General features: G+C 59.4%; 1 protein-coding gene across 1 annotated transcript in view; it reads right to left on the reverse strand.

Annotated features, from left to right (window-relative positions):
• The window catches only part of KMT2B (lysine methyltransferase 2B), a 74,841-nt gene that overhangs the window by 35,334 nt on the left and 20,130 nt on the right, over positions 1-19,377 (reverse strand). Inside the window, 14 exon segments of the mRNA XM_054052581.1 lie at positions 875-1,012; positions 2,506-2,603; positions 3,537-3,607; positions 4,613-4,683; positions 6,064-6,156; positions 6,860-6,949; positions 8,880-8,962; positions 9,857-9,957; positions 10,598-10,718; positions 12,025-12,115; positions 15,312-15,452; positions 17,603-17,716; positions 18,608-18,703; positions 19,141-19,223. Coding sequence (XP_053908556.1) covers positions 875-1,012; positions 2,506-2,603; positions 3,537-3,607; positions 4,613-4,683; positions 6,064-6,156; positions 6,860-6,949; positions 8,880-8,962; positions 9,857-9,957; positions 10,598-10,718; positions 12,025-12,115; positions 15,312-15,452; positions 17,603-17,716; positions 18,608-18,703; positions 19,141-19,223 — 1,391 coding nt within the window.

Consider the following 19,377-nt stretch of genomic DNA (forward strand, 5'->3'; position numbering starts at 1 on the left):
GATTGGACCCAAAAGGCCCCAAACTGGACCCAAAAATACCCAAATTGGACCCCAAAAACCAAATTTGGACCCAAACCCTCCAAATTTGCACCGAAAAACGAAAATTGTACCGAAAAAGTTCAAAATGTCCAAAATTCAACCCAAAAGAGCCTAAATTGCACCCAGAATCGCCTCCCAGCCCCATAGCTGCCCCATAGCTGCCCCATAGCTCCTCCCCTGCCCCATAGCTGCCCCATAGCAGCCTCCTCAGCCCCATAGCTGCCCCATAGCTCCTCCTCAGCCCCATAGCTGCCCCATAGCTCCTCCCCTGCCCCATAGCTGCCCCATAGCTCCTCCCCTGCCCCATAGCTGCCCCATAGCTCCTCCCCAGCCCCATAGCTGCCCCATAGCGGCCTCCCCAGCCCCATAGCTGCCCCATAGCTCCTCCCCTGCCCCATAGCTGCCCCATAGCTCCTCCCCAGCCCCATAGCTGCCCCATAGCGGCCTCCCCAGCCCCACAGCTGCCCCATAGCTCCTCCCCAGCCCCATAGCTGCATCCCTTAACACCTACAGATGCTCCTTTAACCCCTTGGATGCCCCTAACTACCCAGCAGCTGCCCCATAGCTGCCCCACAGCGGCCTCCCCTGCCCCACAGCGGCCTCCGCAGCCCCACAGCGGCCTCCCCAGCCCCATAGCTGCCCCATAACTCCCTCCCCAGCCCCATAGCTGCCCCATAGCTCCTCCCCAGCCCCATAGCTGCATCCCTTAACACCTACAGATGCTCCTTTAACCCCTTGGATGCCACTAACTACCCAGTAGCTGCCCCATAGCGGCCTCCCCTGCCCCACAGCGGCCTCCCCAGCCCCACGGCTGCCCCATAGCGTCGCCCCTCACCATCTGGCGGCCGCGGGCGACGGCCGCGTGGACGTTGCGGAGGGTCCCATCGTCCTCCTCGAAGACTTCGGCCGACCACAGCGCACAGTTGACGTGAGCCCACTCGTTCTGCCCCAGGTAGAGCAGCCGCCCCGCCTCCTGCGACCCACAGCGACCCATAGCGACCCACAGCGACCCATAGGGACCATAGGGACCCATAGGGACACATAGGGACACATAGGGACCCACAGTGACCCACAGGGACCATAGGGACCCATAGGGACCCATAGGGAACCATAGCGACCCATAGGGACCATAGAGACCCATAGGGACCCACAGGGACCCACAGCGACCCATAGGGACACATAGGGACCATAGGGACCCATAGGGACCATAGGGACAGATAGGGACCCATAGAGACCCATAGGGACCCCATAGGGACCCATAGGGACCATAGGGACCCATAGGGACCCATAGAGACCCATAGGGACCATAGGGACCCATAGGGACCCATAGGGACCCATAGAGACCCATAGAGACCCATAGGGACCATAGGGACCCATAGGGACCCATAGGGACCCATAGAGACCCATAGGGACCATAGGGACCCATAGGGACACATAGGGACCCATAGGGACCCATAGAGACCCATAGGGACCATAGGGACCCATAGGGACACATAGGGACCCATAGGGACCATAGGGACCCATAGCGACCCATAAGAACCCACAGCAACCCATAGAGACCCCATAGAGACCCATAGAGACCCATAGAGACCTACAGAGACCCACAGAGACCCACAGAGACCCATAGAGACCCATAGAGACCCATAGAGACCCATAGAGACCCATAAAGACCCACAGAGACCCACAGAGACCCCATAGAGACCCATAGAGACCCATAGAGACCCCATAGGGACCCATAGAGGCCCCACAGAGACCCCATAGAGACCCATAGAGACCCCATAGGGACCCATAGAGACCCACAGAGACCCCATAGAGACCCATAGAGACCCACAGAGACCCCATAGAGACCCCACAGAGACCCCACAGAGACCCATAGAGACCCATAGAGACCTATAGAGACCCCACAGAGACCCATAGAGACCCATAGAGACCCATAGAGACCCCATAGAGACCCCACAGAGACCCCATAGAGACCCATAGAGACCCCACAGAGACCCATAGAGACCCATAGAGACCCCATAGAGACCCCACAGAGACCCCATAGGGACCCATAGAGACCCCCAGAGACCCCATAGAGACCCCACAGAGACCCCACAGAGACCCATAGAGACCCCATAGAGACCCATAGAGACCCCATAGAGACCCCCCAGAGACCCCATAGAGACCCATAGGGACCCCATAGGGACCCATAGATCAGAGCCCCCCCCCACCTGTGACCCACACATCAGCACCCAGACCCCCACCCAGTGCCCCCCAATCCCCCCCAACCCCCCATAGCTGCCCCCAACCCCCCATAGCTGCCCTCATATGCCCCATAGCTGCCCCTAAATGCCCCATAGGTGCCCCCCAGCCCCATAGGCGCCCCCCAGCCCCACAGGCGCCCCCCAGTGCCCCATAGGTGCCCCCCAGTGCCCCATAGGTGCCCCCCAGCCCCATAGGCGCCCCCCAGTGCCCCATAGGCCTCACCTGGGGGGGGGCGTCCCCGCGCTGCAGACAGAGCACACAGAGCCGATCGTCCCCCCCAAAGGCATCGCCCGGAGCCCCCACGGCGTCCTCGGCCAACGCTGGGGGGCACAGACCCACAGCGACCCATAGCGACCCACAGCGACCCATAGCGACCCCAGAGACCCACAGCGACCCATAGAGACCCATAGAGACCCATAGGGACCCATAGGGACCCATAGAGACCCATAGCGACCCCCATAGAGACCCATAGAGACCCATAGCAACCCACAGGGACCCATAGGGACCCATAGAGAACCATAGAGACCCCATAGGGGACCCATAGAGACCCATAGCGACCCATAGAGACCCATAGAGACCCATAGCGACCCATAGAGACCCCATAGGGGACCCATAGAGACCCATAGCGACCCATAGAGACCCATAGGGGACCCATAGCGACCCATAGAGACCCCATAGGGGACCCATAGAGACCCATAGGGACCCACAGGGACCCACAGCGACCCATAGGGACCCATAGGAGAACCATGGGGACCCATAGAGACCCACAGAGACCCACAGAGACCCCCATAGTGACCCACAGCAACCCATACCGACCCCCATAGCGATCCCCATAGGGACCCATAGAGACCCATAGAGACCCCATAGAGACCCCATAGAGACCCATAGAGACCCATAGAGACCCATAGAGACCCCATAGAGACCCATAGTGACCCATAGAGACCCATAGAGACCCCATAGAGACCCATAGTGACCCATAGAGACCCATAGTGACCCATAGAGACCCATAGAGACCCATAGAGACCCCATAGAGACCCATAGTGACCCATAGAGACCCCATAGAGACCCATAGAGACCCATAGAGACCCCATAGAGACCCATAGTGACCCATAGAGACCCCATAGAGACCCATAGAGACCCACAGAGACCCATAGCGACCCCATAGAGACCCATAGGGACCCATAGAGACCCCATAGAGACCCATAGAGACCCCATAGAGCCCCATAGCGCCCCCCAGCGCCCCCCAAGCTCACCGTGGGTCGGGGGGGGCTCCGGGTGCCACTGGGCGTACGTGTGGTCGGGGGTGGGGGGGGGCAGCGCCCCACTGTGGGGAAAGGGGGGGGCCCTGAGCACCCCCAAACCACCACCCCCCAAATACCCCCCCCAGGGACCCCCAAGACCCCCAAATACCCCCCCAGAAACCTCCAAATACCCCCCAGAGACCCCCAAATACCCCCCAGGAACCCCAAACCCCCCCAACCCCCAAATACCCCCCCAGGGTCCCCCCAAACCTCTTCAAATACCCCCCAAGGACCCCTGAACCCCCTAAATACCCCCCCAGGGACCCCCAAACACCCCCCAGGGACGCCCCAAACCCCCAAATACCCCCCAGGGACCCCTAAACACCCCCCAAATACCCCCCCGGGACCCTCCAGATCCCCCAAATAACCCCCCCCAAACCCCTAAATAACCCCCAGGGACCCCCAAAACCCCCCAGAGACCCCCAGGGACCCCCAAATACTCCCCAGGGACCCCCAAAACCCCCAGAGACCCCTCCTAGGGACCCCCCAAATACCCCCCAGGGAACCCCCAAACCCCCCAGAGACCCCTCCTAGGGACCCCCCAAATACTCCCCAGGGACCCCCAAACCCCAAAATACCTCCAGAACCCCCCCAAGCTCCCCAAATACCCCCCAAAGCCCCCTCAAACCCCCCCTCAAATACCCCCAGATACCCCCCTGAGCCCCCCCAAACTCCAAATACCCCCCAAAAGCCCCTAAATACCCCTCCAGAGCCCCCCAAACACCCTCACCCCCCTCCAAATACCCCCAATACACCCCCAAATACCCCCCAGAAAGCCCCAAATGCCCCCCAGAGCCCCCCAAATCCCCTTAACCCCCCCAAATACCCCCCAGAGCCCCCCCAATCCCTCCAAATACCCCCCATAGCCCCCCCAAATACCCCCCATAGCCCCCCCAAATCCCCTCAACCCCCCCCAAATGCCCCCCAACCCCCCCCCGGCTCCCCCACACCACCCCCCCCCCAACTTGGGGCCCCCCCCAACCCCCCCCCCAACCCCCCCCCCTAAACTCGGGGTCCCCCCGACTCACCCGCCCCCCCCTCGCGGGCGCCACAGTTCGGGGTCCTCCGCGTCGAACCAGGGGAAAGCGCCCCCCATCAGCTGCAGAGAGGGGTCAGCGCCCCATAGCGCCCCATAGCGCCCCATAGGGACCCATAGAGCCCCATAGCACCCCATAGGGACCCCATAGGGACCCATAGCAACCCATAGGGACCCATAGAGACCCATAGCGACTCATAGAGACCCATAGAGACCCCATAGGGACCCCATAGCGACCCATAGGGACCCATAGAGACCCATAGAGACCCATAGGGATCCATAGGGACCCATAGAGACCCCATAGAGCCCCATAGGGATCCATAGGGACCCATAGCGACCCATAGGGACCCATAAAGACCCATAGCGACCCATAGAGACCCACAGAGACCCCATAGAGACCCCATAGCGACCCATAGGGATCCATAGAGACCCATAATGACCCACAGGGACCCATAGCGAACCATAGCGACCCATAGGAACCCATAGGGACCCATAGAGACCCATAGCGACCCATAGGGACCCATAGAGACCCATAATGACCCACAGGGACCCATAGAGACCCCATAGAGACCCATAGCGACCCATAGAGACCCATAGCGACCCATAGGGACACCATAGGAACCCCATAGAGACCCATAGGAACCCATAGGGACCCCATACGGACCCACACAGCCCCATAGAGACCCACAGAGACCCCATAAAGACACATAGAGAACCATAGAGACCCATAGGGACCCACAGTGACCCACTGCGACCCCATAGGGACTCATAGAGACCCATAGGGACCCCAGAGACCCCCAGAGACCCATAGAGACCCATAAAGACCCACAGAGACCCCATAGAGACCCATAGAGACCCATAGAGACCCACAGAGACCCATAGACACCATATACAGACATATAGTGACCCACAGAGACCCACAGAGACCTCTCAGAGACCCCATAGAGACCCATAGAGACCCCACAGAGACCCCACAGGGACCCATAGTGACCCATAGAGACCCCATAGGGACCCCATAGAGACCCATAGACACCATATACAGATATATAGTGACCCACACAGCCCCATAGAGACCCCATAGAGACCCACAGAGACCCCATAGAGACCCACAGTGACCCACCACGACCCCATAGGGACTCACAGAGACCCATAGACACCATATACAGATATATAGTGACCCACAGGGACCCATAGAGACCCCATAGAGACCCCATAGGGACCCATAGAGACCCCATAGTGCCCCATAGAGCCCCACAGAGACTCAAAGAGACCCCATAGAGACCCCACAGAGACCCCATAGGGACACATAGAGACCCCATAGAGACCCACAGAGACCCCATAGGGACCCATAGAGATCTCATAGAGCCCCATAGAGACCCCAAAGAGACCCCATAGGGACCCAGAGACCCCATAGAGCCCCATAGCGCCCCACAGCGCCCCCACCTGGACGAAGAGCTGCCGGGCCCCGTCGGGGGGTTCTCTCCCCGCCGCCCCCCCCCTCAGCAGGACCCCCACCACGTCCTGGCTGAAATCCTCCTGTGAACCCCCCCCCAAAAAGATTATGTGGGTCACCCCGCCCCATAGATCCCCCCATAGCACCCATGGGTGCCACCCTCACTCCATTGCCCCCCTCCAGCCCCCCAAAACCCCCCCTTTTACCCCCCTATAGGTGCCCCCCGCCCCATAAGTGCCCCCCCAGCCCCCCAAATCTCTCATTTACCCCCAAAATACCTCTTTTACCCCCCCATAAGTGCCCCCCCGCCCCATAGGTGACCTCCCCACCCCATAAGTGCCCCCCTCCACCCCCTAGGTGACCTCTCCACCCCATAAGTGCCCCCAATTCCCCCCCCAGCCCCCCAAATCTCTCATTTACCCCCCAAAACCCCCCTTTTACCCCCCCATAAATGCCCCCCACGCCCCATAGGTGACCTCCCCACCCCATAAGTGCCCCCACCGCCCCATAAGTGCCCCCAATTCCCCCCCCAGCCCCCCAAATCTCTCATTTACCCCCCAAAACCCCCTTTTACCCCCCCTTAAGTGCCCCCCCGCCCCATAAGTGCCCCCCCTCCACCCCATAAGTGCCCCCCCACCCCATATGTGCCCCCAATTCCCCCCCCCAGCCCCCTAAAACCCTCATTTATCCCTTCAACCCCCCCCTTTACCCCCCCCAAACCCCCATAATACCCCCCAGGTGCCCCATAGATGCCCCCCCCCACCCCATAAGTGCCCCCCCCCTCACCACGGAGCCGTATCCGCCGCTCTCGACGAGGGCTCCGATGGCCCCGAGGTCGCAGGGTCCCGGGTGCCCCTTCTCCCCCCCGGGGGGGCACTGGGAGATGGGAAAGGGGGGGGTCAGCAGCACGAGGACCCCCTCACACCCCAAAAACACCCAAAACAGCCCCCAAAACCCCCAAAATATACCCCAAAACCACCCAAAATATCCTCAGAAACACCCAGAACGCCCCCAAAACACCCAAAATGCCACCAAAACACCCAAAATACCCCCAAAACACCCAAAACACCCCCAAAAACCCCCAAAATGCCACCAAAACACCCAAAATACCCCCAAAAAACACCCCAAATGCCCCAAAAACACCCAAAACACCCCCAAAACCACCCAGAACGCCGCCCAAACACCCAAAATAACCCCAAAAACACCCAAAACACCCCCAAAACACCCAGAATGCCCCCAAACACCCAAAATAACCCCAAAAACACCCAAAACACCCCCAAAACACCCCCAAAAACACCCAAAATGCCACCAAAATACCTCAAACACCCCCCACAACACCAAAAATACCCCAAAAACACCCAAAATACCCCCAAAACACCCAAAAAAACCCCAAAAACACCCAAAACGTCCCCAAAAACACCCAAAACACCCCCAAAAACACCCAAAATGCCACCAAAATACCTCAAACACCCCCCAAAACACCAAAAATACCCCCAAAACACCCAAAATACCCCCAAAACCACCCAAAACGTCCCCAAAAACACCCAAAACACCCCCAAAACACCCCCAAAACCCCCAAAATACCACCAAAACACCCCCAAAACACCCCCAGAAACACCCAAAATGCCCCCAAACACCCAAAATAACCCCAAAAACACCCAAAATACCCCCAAAACCACCCCAAATGCCACCAAAATACCTCAAACACCCCCAAAACACTTCAAACGCCCCCCAAAAACACCCAAAATACCCCCGAAACACCCAAAATACCCCCAAAACCACCCCAAACACCCCCCAAAACACCCAAAACGCCCCCAAACCCACCCAAAATACCCCCAGAAACACCCAAAATGCCACCAAAAACACCCAAAATACGCCCCAAAACACCCAAAATAACCCCAAAAAACACCCAAAACGCCGCCCAAAACACCCAAAACACCCCCAGAAACACCAAAATGCCACCAAAATACCTCAAACACCCCCCAAAACACCCAAAATACCCCCAAAACACCCAAAACATCCCCAAAAACACCCAAAACACCCCCAGAAACACCCAGAATGCCCCCAAACACCCAAAATAACCCCAAAAACACCCAAAATACCCCCAAAACACCCAAAACACCCCCAGAAACACCCGAAATGCCCCCAAACACCCAAAATAACCCCAAAAACACCCAAAATACCCCCAAAACACCCAAAATACCCCCAAAACCCCCAAAATACCACCAAAACACCCCCAAAACACCCAAAACACCCCCAGAAACACCCAGAATGCCCCCAAACACCCAAAATAACCCCAAAAACACCCAAAATACCCCCAAAACACCCAAAACACCCCCAAAAACCCCAAAATGCCACTAAAACACCCAAAATACCCCCAAAACCACCCCAAATGCCACCAAAACACCTCAAACACCCCCCAAACACCCCCAAACCACTTCAAACCCCCCCAAAACACCCAAAATACGCCCCCAAAACCCCCCCAAAATGCCACTTCCAACACCCCAAACACCCCCAAAACACCCCCAAAACCACTTCAAAACGCCCCCCAAAACACCCCAAACATGAAAAAAAATCCCAAAGTCACCAAAATACCCCCAAAAACAGCCCCAAAACACCCCTAAAACGCCCCAAAGACCCCCAAACACCCCAAAAATCGCCTTAAAACACCCAAAACACCCCAAAAACACCCTTAAAAGACCAAGAACACCCCCAAAACGCCCCCAAAAACACCCAAAACGCCCCCTCTGCCCCACAAGTGCCCCATCTGCCCCATAGATCCCGTCTGCCCCATAGATCCCTGTACCTGGGGGCAGCGCAGGAGGGCGGCGCCGTGGGGTGAGCGAAGGAGCCCCCCAAGTACCCGGGATAGGGGTCCGGAGAGCGGCTCTGGGGAGAGAGCGACCCATAGCGACCCACAGCGATCGATAGCGACCCATAGACACCCCATAGTGACCCACAGCGACCCATAGAGACCCCATAGAGACCCACAGAGACCCATAGAGACCCCATAGAGACCCCATAGCGCCCCACAGAGACCCACATAGACCCCCATAGAGACCCCATAGAGACCCATAGAGACCCACAGAGACCCACAGAGACCCATAGAGACCCCACAGAGACCCCAGAGACCCATAGAGACCCATAGAGACCCCATAGAGACCCCATAGAGACCCCATAGAGACCCATAGAGACCCCATAGAGACCCACAGAGACCCCATAGAGACCCATAGAGACCCCACAGAGACCCACAGAGACCCACAGAGACCCCATAGAGACCCATAGAGACCCCACAGAGACCCACAGAGACCCACAGCGACCCATAGAGACCCCATAGAGACCCACAGAGAGCCATAGAGACCCATAGAGACCCATAGAGACCCCACAGAGACCCATTGAGACCCCACAGAGACCCCATAGAGACCCCACAGAGACCCATAGAGACCCCATAGAGACCCATAGAGACCCCACAGAGACCCATAGAGACCCATAGAGACCCACAGAGACCCCATAGAGACCCCACAGAGACCCATAGAGACCCCATAAGGACCCCACAGAGACCCATAGAGACCCATAGAGACCCATAGAGACCCACAGAGACCCCATAGAGACCCCACAGAGACCCACAGAGACCCCATAGAGACCCATAGAGACCCCACAGAGACCCACAGAGACCCATAGAGACCCATAGAGACCCATAGAGACCCCACAGAGACCCATAGAGACCCACAGAGACCCCATAGAGCCCCATAGCGCCCCACATCGCCCCATAGCGCCCCTCACCCGTGGGGCGGCCGCACTGGGGACAGGGGGGGAGTCGCCCCTCCTCTTCGCTCCCCCCCCAACAGGCACAGGTGGGGCAGAAGGACCCTGCGGGGGGGGAACAGCAACGTTATTGCCCCCCCTTATTGCCCCCCAACCCCCCTCTATTTACCCCTCACCCCCTTTTTGACCCTTTTACCCCTCTCCCACCCCCCTTTTTACCCCCCAGACCCCTATTTGCACCCCCAAACCCCCTCTATTTACCCCTCACCCCTTTATTTACCCCTCACCCCCCTTTTTACCCCCATTTTTACCCCCTTTTTACCCCCCAGACCCCATTTGCCCCCACCAAACCCCCTCTATTTACCCCCACCCCCCTTTTTACCCCCCAAACCCCCTCTATTTACCCCCCACCCCCCTTTTTACCCCCCAAACCCCCTCTATTTACCCCTCACCCCCCTTTTTACCCCCCAAACCCTCTCTTTTTACCCCCACACCCATTTTTACCCCCCCCAAACCCCCTCTATTTACCCCCCACCCCCCTTTTTACCCCCCAAACACCCTCTATTTACCCCTCACCCCCCTTTTTAGCCCCCCAAACCCCCTCTTTTTACCCCCACCCCCCTTTTTGCCCCCCCAAACCCCCTCTATTTACCCCCCACCCCCCTTTTTGCCCCCCCAAACCCCCTCTTTTTTGCCCCCAATTGCCCCCCTTCCCCCCCCAATTGCCCCCCGACCCCCCCGTTTTTGCCCCCCCCTCACCGTGTCGCCGCCGTCGGGCGCAGGGGGGACAGAGCCCGTCTTGGGGGGTCCATTCGGGGTCCCCTCCTGCGCCCCCCGGGGTCGCCCCACAGCTCCGACACCGCGAACAGCCCCAGCACAGCTGGGGGGGCAAAAAAGGGGGGGTCAGGGGCCAAAAATGGGGGGTCAGGGGGTAATTGGGGGGGAAAGGGGGCAAAAACGGGGGGTCAGGGGGCAATTGGGGGGGAAAGGGGGCAAAAACGGGGGGGTCAGGGGCAATTGGGGGGGAAGGGGACAAAAATGGGGGGGTCAGGGGCAATTGGGGGGGAAGGGGGCAAAAACGGGGGGGTCAGGGGGCAATTGGGGGGGAAGGGGCAAAATCGAGGGGTCGGGGGCAAAAACGGGGGGGTCAGGGGGCAATTGGGGGGAAAGGGGGCAAAAACGGGGGGTCAGGGGGCAAAAATGGGGGGTCAGGGGGCAAAAACGGGGGGGTCAGGGGGCAATTGGGGGGAAAGGGGGCAAAAATGGGGGGTCAGGGGGCAATTGGGGGAATGGGGGCAAAAACGGGGGGTCAGGGGGCAATTGGGGGGGAAAGGGGGCAAAATCGAGGGGTCAGGGGGCAAAAACGGGGGGTCGGGGGCAATTGAGGGGGAAGGGGGCAAATACAGGGGGTCAGGGGGCAAAAACGGGGGGTCAGGGGGCAATTGGGGGGGAAAGGGGGCAAAAACGGGGGGTCAGGGGGCAAAAACGGGGGTCAGGGGGCAATTGGGGGGGAAAGGGGGCAAAAATGGAGGGGTCAGGGGGCAATTGGGGGAGAAAGGGGGCAAAAAGGGGGGGCAGGGGGCAATTGGGGGGAAAGGGGGCAAAAAACGGGGGGTCAGGGGGCAATTGGGGGGGAAAGGGGGCAAAAACGGGGGGTCAGGGGGCAAAAAACGGGGGTCAGGGGGCAATTGGGGGGGAAAGGGGGCAAAAATGGAGGGGTCAGGGGGCAATTGGGGGAGAAAGGGGGCAAAAACGGGGGGGCAGGGGGCAATTGGGGGGGAAAGGGGGCAAAAACGGGGGGGCAGGGGGCAATTGGGGGGAAAGGGGGCAAAAACGGGGGGGTCAGGGGGCAATTGGGGGGAAAGGGGGCAAAAACGGGGGGTCAGGGGGCAAAAACGGGGGGTCAGGGGGCAATTGGAGGGGAAAGGGGGCAAAAACGGGGGGTCAGGGGGCAATTGGGGGGGAAAGGGGGCAAAAACGGGGGCAGTTTTGGGGGCAGTTATGGGGGGCAGTTATGGGGGGCAGTTTTGGGGGGCAGTTATTGGGGGGCAGTTATGGGGGCAGTTATTGGGGGGGCAGTTATGGGGGGGCAGTTTGGGGGGGCAGTTATGGGGGGGGCAGTTTTGGGGGGCAGTTTTGGGGGGGCAGTTATGGGGGGGGCAGTTTTGGGGGGGCAGTTTCCTCACCCAGGCGCGGGGGGGGGGCGCGGGGGGGCGCTCCGGGGCCGAGGCACGAAGGGTGGAAGCAGCGGCGGCACCGGCAGCACTCCAGCAGCACCTAAACCAGTACAAACCAGTATAAACCAGTACAAACCAGTATAAACCAGTATAAACCAGTATGGACCAGTATGGACCAGTAGCACCAAAGGGGGGGATCCAGGGTCCTCCCCCACACCCCCAAATCACTTCAACCTCCCCCAAACCCCACTGCCCCCCACCACACAACCAGGGTCTCCTCCCAGTATAAACCAGTAGAAACCAGTACAGACCAGTACAGACCAGTATGGACCAGTAGCACCAAGGGGGGGGATCCAGGGTCACCTCCACCCCCCCAAATCACTCCTCAAACCCCACTGCCCCTTCCCAGCAACCAGGGTCCCCTCCCAGTATAAACCAGTATACACCAGTATGGACCAGTATAAACCAGTATGGACCAGTATGGACCAGTAGCACCAAAGGGGGGGATCCAGGGTCCTCCCCCACACCCCCAAATCACTTCAACCTCCCCCAAACCCCACTGCCCCCCCCCAAACAACCAGGGTCTCCTCCCAGTATAAACCAGTATAGACCAGTATAAACCAGCATCATCAGTCCTCTGCCCCCCAAGTCCCCATTGCCCCCATTGCCCTCATTGACTCCATTGTCCCCATCGCCCCTCAAGTCCCCATCACCCCCCAAGTCCCCATTGTCCCCCAAGTTCCCCATCACCCCCCAAGTGCCTTCTGCCCCCCAAGTCCCCATCAGCCCCCCAGGTCCCCTCTGCCCCCCAAGTCCCCACTGTCCCCCATTGCACTCCTTGACTCCATTGTCCCCATCACCCCCCAAGTCCCCAGTGCCCCCCAACTCCCCATCGCCTCCCCACTGCCCTCATTGACTCCATTGTCCCCATCGCCCCCCAAGTCCCCATTGTCCCCCAAGTCCCTATTGTCCCTTTCTGTCCCCCAAGTCCTCCATTGCCCCCCAATTCCCCATTGTCCCCATCGCCCCCCATTGCACTCATTGACTCCACTGTCCCCATCGCCCCCCAAGTCCCCATTGTCCCCCACTGCCCCCATTGACTCCATTGTCCCCATCGCCCCCCAAGTCCCCATTGTCCCCCATTGTCCCCCAGGTTCCCCATCACCCCCCAATTCCCCATTGTCCCCCAAGTTCCCCATCACCCCCCAAGTCCCCATTGTCCCCAATTGCCCCCCAAGTCCCCATTGTCCCCCATTGCCCTCATTGACTCCATTGTCCCCATCGCCCCCCAAGTCCCCATTGTCCCCCATTGTCCCCCAAGTTCCCCATCACCCCCCAAGTCCCCATTGTCCCCCATTGCCCCCCAAGGCCCCATTGTCCCCCATTGCCCTCATTGACTCCATTGTCCCCATCACCCCCGAAGTCCCCATCGCCCCCCAAGTCCCCATCAGTCCCCCAGGTCCCCATTGCTCCCCAAGTCCCCATTGTCCCCCGCTGCCCCATTGACTCCATTGTCTCCATCATCCCTGAAGTCCCCATCACCCCCGAAGTCCCCATCGCCCCCCAAGTCCCCATCAGTCCCCCAGGTCCCCATTGCTCCCCAAGTCCCCATTGTCCCCCGCTGCCCCCATTGACTCCATTGTCTCCATCATCCCTGAAGTCCCCATCGCCCCCAAGTGCCCATCGTCCCCCAAGTCCCCATTGCCCTGCATTGTCCCCCCAAGTCCCCATCACCTTTAGAGTCCCCATCGCCCCCCAAGTCCCCATCGTCCCTCATTGACTCTATTGTCCCCATCGCTCCCCATCGCCCCCCAAGTCCCCATCGTCCCCCAATGACTCCATTGTCCCCATCACCCCCGAAGTCCCCATCGCCCCCCAAGTCCCCATCGTCCCTCATTGACTCTATTGTCCCCATTGCCCCCCAAGTCCCCATCGTCCCCATTGTCCCCCATTGACTCCATTGTTCTCATCACCCCCGAAGTCCCCATTGTCCCCATCACCCCCAAAGTCCCCATTGCCCCCAAAGTCCCCATTGCCCTGCATTGTCCCCCCAAGTCCCCATCACCTTTAGAGTCCCCATCGCCCCCCAAGTCCCCATCATCCCCCACTGCCCCACTGACTCCATTGTCCCCATCGCCCCCCAAGTCCCCATTGTCCCCCAATGACTCCATTGTCCCCATCACCCCTGAAGTCCCCATTGTCCCCCAAGTCCCCATTGTCCCCCAATGACTCCATTGTCCCCATCACCCCTGAAGTCCCCATTGTCCCCCAAGTCCCCATTGTCCCCCAATGACTCCATTGTCCCCATCACCCCTGAAGTCCCCATCGTCCCCCAATGACTCCATTGTCCCCATCAGCCCTGAAGTCCCCATTGCCCCCCAAGTCCCCATTGTCCCTCATTGACTCCATTGTCCCCTTCACCCCCAAAGTCCCCATTGTCCCCCATTGACTCCATTGTCCCCATCACCCCTGAAGTCCCCATCGCCCCCCAAGTCCCCATTGCTCCCCAAGTCCCCATCGCCCCCCATTGCACTCATTGACTCCATTGTCCCCATTGCCCCCCAAGTCCCCATTGCCCCCATCACCCCCAAAGTCCCCATCGCCCCCCAAGTCCCCATTGTCCCCAACAGCCCCCTTAGTCCCCATTGCCCCCATCACCCCCCAAGTCCCCATCACCCCCCACTGTCCCCCCAAGTCCCCATCACCTTTAGAGTCCCCATTGCCCCCCAAGTCCCCATTGTCCCTCATTGACTCTATTGTCCCCATTGTCCCCCAAGACCCCATTGTCCCCAACTGCTCCCCAAGTCCCCATTGTCCCCCACTGCCACCATTGACTCCATTGCCCCCATCACCCCCCAACTCCCCATCGCCCCCCAAGTCCCCATTGCCCTGCATTGTCCCCCCAAGTCCCCATCACCTTTAGAGTCCCCATTGCCCCCCAAGTCCCCATCGTCCCTCATTGACTCTATTGTCCCCATTGTCCCCCAAGTCCCCATCACCCCCATCACCCCCCAAGTCCCCACATTCCCCCAAGTCCCCATTGTCCCCATCACCCCCGAAGTCCCCATCACCCCCATTGCCCCCATCACCCCCCAAGTCCCCACTGCCCCCCAAGTCCCCATTGTCCCCATCACCCCAAAAGTCCCCATCGCCCCCCAAGTCCCCATCGCCCCCATTGCCCCCATCACCCCCATTGCCCCCGTTGCCCCCCAAGTCCCCATCGCCCCCATCACCCCCGTCACCCCCCAAGTCCCCGTTGCCCCCCGAGCCCCCGGTGCCCCCCGCATGGCGGGTACCCTGTGGGGGTGTCCCCTGCGGCCGCAGGCGTGGCAGGCCTTGCAGCGGCGGCAGCTCCAGCGCTCTCCGGGCTCGGGCGCCTCCTCGGGGCCGAGGCAGAACGAGTGGAAGGGCTGACAGCAAACCTGGCACAGCCGCAGCTGCGGGGGACGCCGTCACGCACCCCCCGACGGCGCTTTGGGGGGGAGCTGGGGGGACTTCGGGGGCTTTGCTCATGGGTTTTAGAGCATTTGGGGTCTTCTGGGGGTGTTTCATGGGGTATTTTGGGGGTCTACGGGGTGTTCTTTCGTGGTTTTAGAGCCTTTGGGGTCTCTTTGGGGTGTTTTGGGGGGTATTTTGGGGCTCTGTGCGGTGGTTTTTCATGTTCATCGAGCGTTTGGGGTCTTCTGGGGGTGTTTCATGGGGTATTTTGGGGGTCTATGGGGTGTTGTTTCATGTTCTTCGAGTGTTTGAAGTCTTTTTGGGGTGTTTTGGGGGTCTATGGGGTGATTTTTCATGCTCATTGAGTGGTTTGCATCTCTTTGGGGTGTTTCATGGGGTATTTTGGGGTCTTTGGGGTGATTTTTCATGTTCTTCCAGTGTTTGGGGTCTCTTTGGGGTGTTTCATGGGGTATTTTGGGGGTCTATGGGGTGTTTTTTCATGTTCTTCGAGTGTTTGAAGTCTTTTTGGGGTGTTTTGGGGGTCTATGGGGTGGTTTTTCATGTTCATCGACTGTTTTGCATCTCTTTGGGGTGTTTTGGGGGGTATTTTGGGGGTCTATGGGGTGTTCTTCCATGTTTTTAGAGCCTTTAGGGTCTTCTGGGGGTGTTTCGGAGGGTATTTTGGGGCTCTATGGGGTGTTGTTTCGTGTTCATCGAGCGTTTGGGGTCTTCTGGGGGTGTTTCATGGGGTATTTTGGGGGTCTATGGAGTGTTGTTTCATGTTCATCGAGTGTTTGGCGTCTTCTGGGGGTGTTTCAGGGGGTCTTTTGGGGCTCCGTGGGGTGGTTTTTCATGTTCTTCAAGTGTTTGGGGTCTCTTTGGGGTGTTTCATGGGGTGTTTTGGGGGTCTATGGGGTGATTTTTCATGTTCTTCGAGTGTTTTGGGTCTCTTTGGAGTGTTTCATGGGGTATTTTGGGGGTCTACGGGGTGTTCTTTCGTGGTTTTAGAGCCTTTGGGGTCTCTTTGGGGTGTTTTGGGGGGTATTTTGGGGGTCTACGGGGTGTTCTTTCGTGGTTTTAGAGCCTTTGGGGTCTCTTTGGGGTGTTTTGGGGGGTATTTTGGGGCTCTTTAGGGTGGTTTTTCATGTTCTTCGAGTGTTTGGGGTCTCTTTGGGTGTTTCATGGGGTGTTTTGGGGGTCTATGGGGTGGTTTTTTATGTTCATTGAGTGTTTGGGGTCTTCTGGGGGTGTTTTCGGGGGTATTTTAGGGTGTTTGCTCGTGGTTTTAGAGCGTTTGGGGTCTTCCGGGGGTGTTTCATGGGGTATTTTGGGGCTCTGTGGGGTGGTTTTCATGTTCATCGAGCGTTTGGGGTCTTCTGGGGGTGTTTCATGGGGTATTTTGGGGGTCTATGGGGTGTTGTTTCATGTTCATCGAGTGCTTGGCGTCTTCTGGGGGTGTTTTGGGGGGTATTTTGGGGCTCCGTGCGGTGGTTTTCTGTGTTCTTCAAGTGTTTGGGGTCTCTTTGGGGTGTTTTAGGGGGTATTTTGGGGGTCTACGGGGCGTTCTTTCGTGTTTTTAGAGCCTTTAGGGTCTTTTGGGGGTGTTTCGTGGGGTATTTTGGGGTTCTGTGGGGTGATTTTTCATGTTCTTCGAGTGTCTGGGGTCTTCTGGGGGTGTTTCATGGGGTATTTTGGGGTCTATGGGGCGTTCTTTCGTGTTTTTCAAGTGTTTGGGGTCTTTTTGGGGTGTTTTAGGGGGTATTTTGGGGGTGTATGGGGTGTTGTTTCGTGTTCTTCAACTGTTTTGGGTCTTTTTGGGGTGTTTTGAGGGGTGTTTTGGGGGTCTATCGGGTGTTCTTTCACGTTTTTCGAGTGTTTGGAGTCTTTTTGGGGTGTTTTGGGGGGTATTTTCTGGGTCTATGGGGTGGTTTTTCGGTTTTTTTAGTGGTTTGGGTCTTTTTGGGGCGTTTTGGGGGTCTATGGGGTATTGGTTTGTGTTTTTCAAGTGTTTGGAGTCTTTTGGGGGTGTTTTTGGGGGTATTTCTGGGGCGTTTGAGGTGTTTCTGGCTGGTTTTGGGGTGTTTTGGTGTTCGCGGGGCTTTGGGGGGGTCCCCGAGGTGTTGGGGTGCCTCGTTTTTGGGGTGCAGACCTGGTGGAGGCCTTTGCTGGCGCAGAGGAGACAGACGAGGGGCGCAGTGACGGGGACGGAGGAGACGATGCTGAGTCCCCCCATCAGCCACACGTTATCCAGCGCGCAGTCCTCCTGCGGGGGAACCATAGAGTCGAGGAAGGGCAGAAGGGATACAGGAAGGGGCACTCCTGCCACCACTATCCATAGAGCTCAATGGGGACTCTATGGTTGGGAAGGGTACACTCTAGGGATGGGGTGATTCTATGGTTGGGGAGTGCAATAGAGGGGGGAAAAAGGGACACAGGAAGGGGCGCTCCTGCCATCCTCCCTCCATAGATATCAATGGGGACTCTATGGTCGGGGAAGGGACGCTCTAGAGACGGGATGGTGCGACTCTATGGTTGGGGATTGGGAGATTCAATGGATGGGGGATGGTGGGGGGTGCGGGGGGGGGGGGGGGGTTGGGGGTGCCCTGAAGGGGGTGGGGGGAGGTTTAGGGGGTTTTGGGGGACAGTGGGGTGCAGGGGGGAGTCCTGGGGGGGAATTGGGGGTCTGGGGGGGGGGGTCCGGGGGTATTTGGGGTGCAGGGGGCGTCCGAGGGAGCTTTGGGGTGCAGGGAGGGGTCGTAGGTGGGTGCTTTGGGGTGCAAAGTGGGTCCTGGAGGGGTCATGGAGAGATTTTGGGGTGCAGGAAGGGGTCCGGGGGGTCTCCTGGAGGGGTTTTGGGGTGCAAGGGGGTGTTGGGGGGGGTTCTGGGTAGGTTCTGGGGTGCAGGGGAGCTCCTAGGAGGCAGCTTTGGGGTCCGGGGGGGTCCTGGGGGGGGTCCCGGGTAGGTCCTGGGGGGTTTTGGGGTGAAGGGAGGGGGCCCAGGAGGGGTTTTGGGGTGCAGAGGAGGTCCTGGGGGGGGTCCCGGGTAGGTCCTGGAGGGGTTTTGGGGTTCGGGGGGGGATCCTGGGGGGGTTTTGGGGTGCGAGGGGATCCTGGGGGGGTTTTGGGGTGCAGGGGGGGGTGTTGGGGTCCCCACCTTGAAGTCGACGCGCAGGCGATGAACCCCATCACTGGGCCAGGCCCCCCCCCAGCCGTTTTGGGGGGGCTCCAGCGCCCCGGGGGGGCCCCACTCCTGGGGAGGGGGAAAAAGGGGGGGTCAGAGCCACATGGGGGGGTAAAAAGGGGGTTCAGAGTCACAAGGGGGGGGTCAGAGCCACATGGGGGGGGTAAAAAGGGGGTTCAGATTCACAAGGGGGGTAAAAAGAGGGGGTCAGAGCCACATTGGGGGGTAAAAAGGGGGTTCAGAGCCACATGGGGGGGCAAAAAGGGGGTGTCAGAGCTCATGGGGGGTACAAAGGGGGGGTCAGAGGTCATGGGGGCAGAAAGGGGGGTTCAGAGCCACATGGGGGGGCAAAAAGGGGGGGTCAGAGCTACATGGGGGGCACAAAGGGGGGGTCAGAGCTCACGGGGGGGGTACAAAGGGGGGGTCAGAGGTCACGGGGGGGGTTAAAGGGGGGTCAGAGCCCATGGGGGGTTAAGGGGGTGTCGGGGGGTCCCCAAACCTTGGGCCCCCTCCTCCGTGCCCGCAGCTGCAGGAGGGGCTGTAGGGGGGTGCGGCGCGGCCGGGGGGGGCGCCTCCTCCGGGGGGGGCCCTGGGGACAGCGGGGACGGTCAGGGGACACCCCCGGTGGCACCCCCATGGCCCACTGTCCCCCCCATGGCCCCCCCATCCCCCCCATGTGCCCCCCATCCCTCTGTCCCCCCATGTCCCCTTTGTCTCCCCCCCGGTGTCCCCCCTCACTGTCC

This window comes from Cuculus canorus, chromosome 35 (assembly GCF_017976375.1).
Source record: "Cuculus canorus isolate bCucCan1 chromosome 35, bCucCan1.pri, whole genome shotgun sequence".
Lineage (NCBI taxonomy): Eukaryota > Metazoa > Chordata > Aves > Cuculiformes > Cuculidae > Cuculus > Cuculus canorus.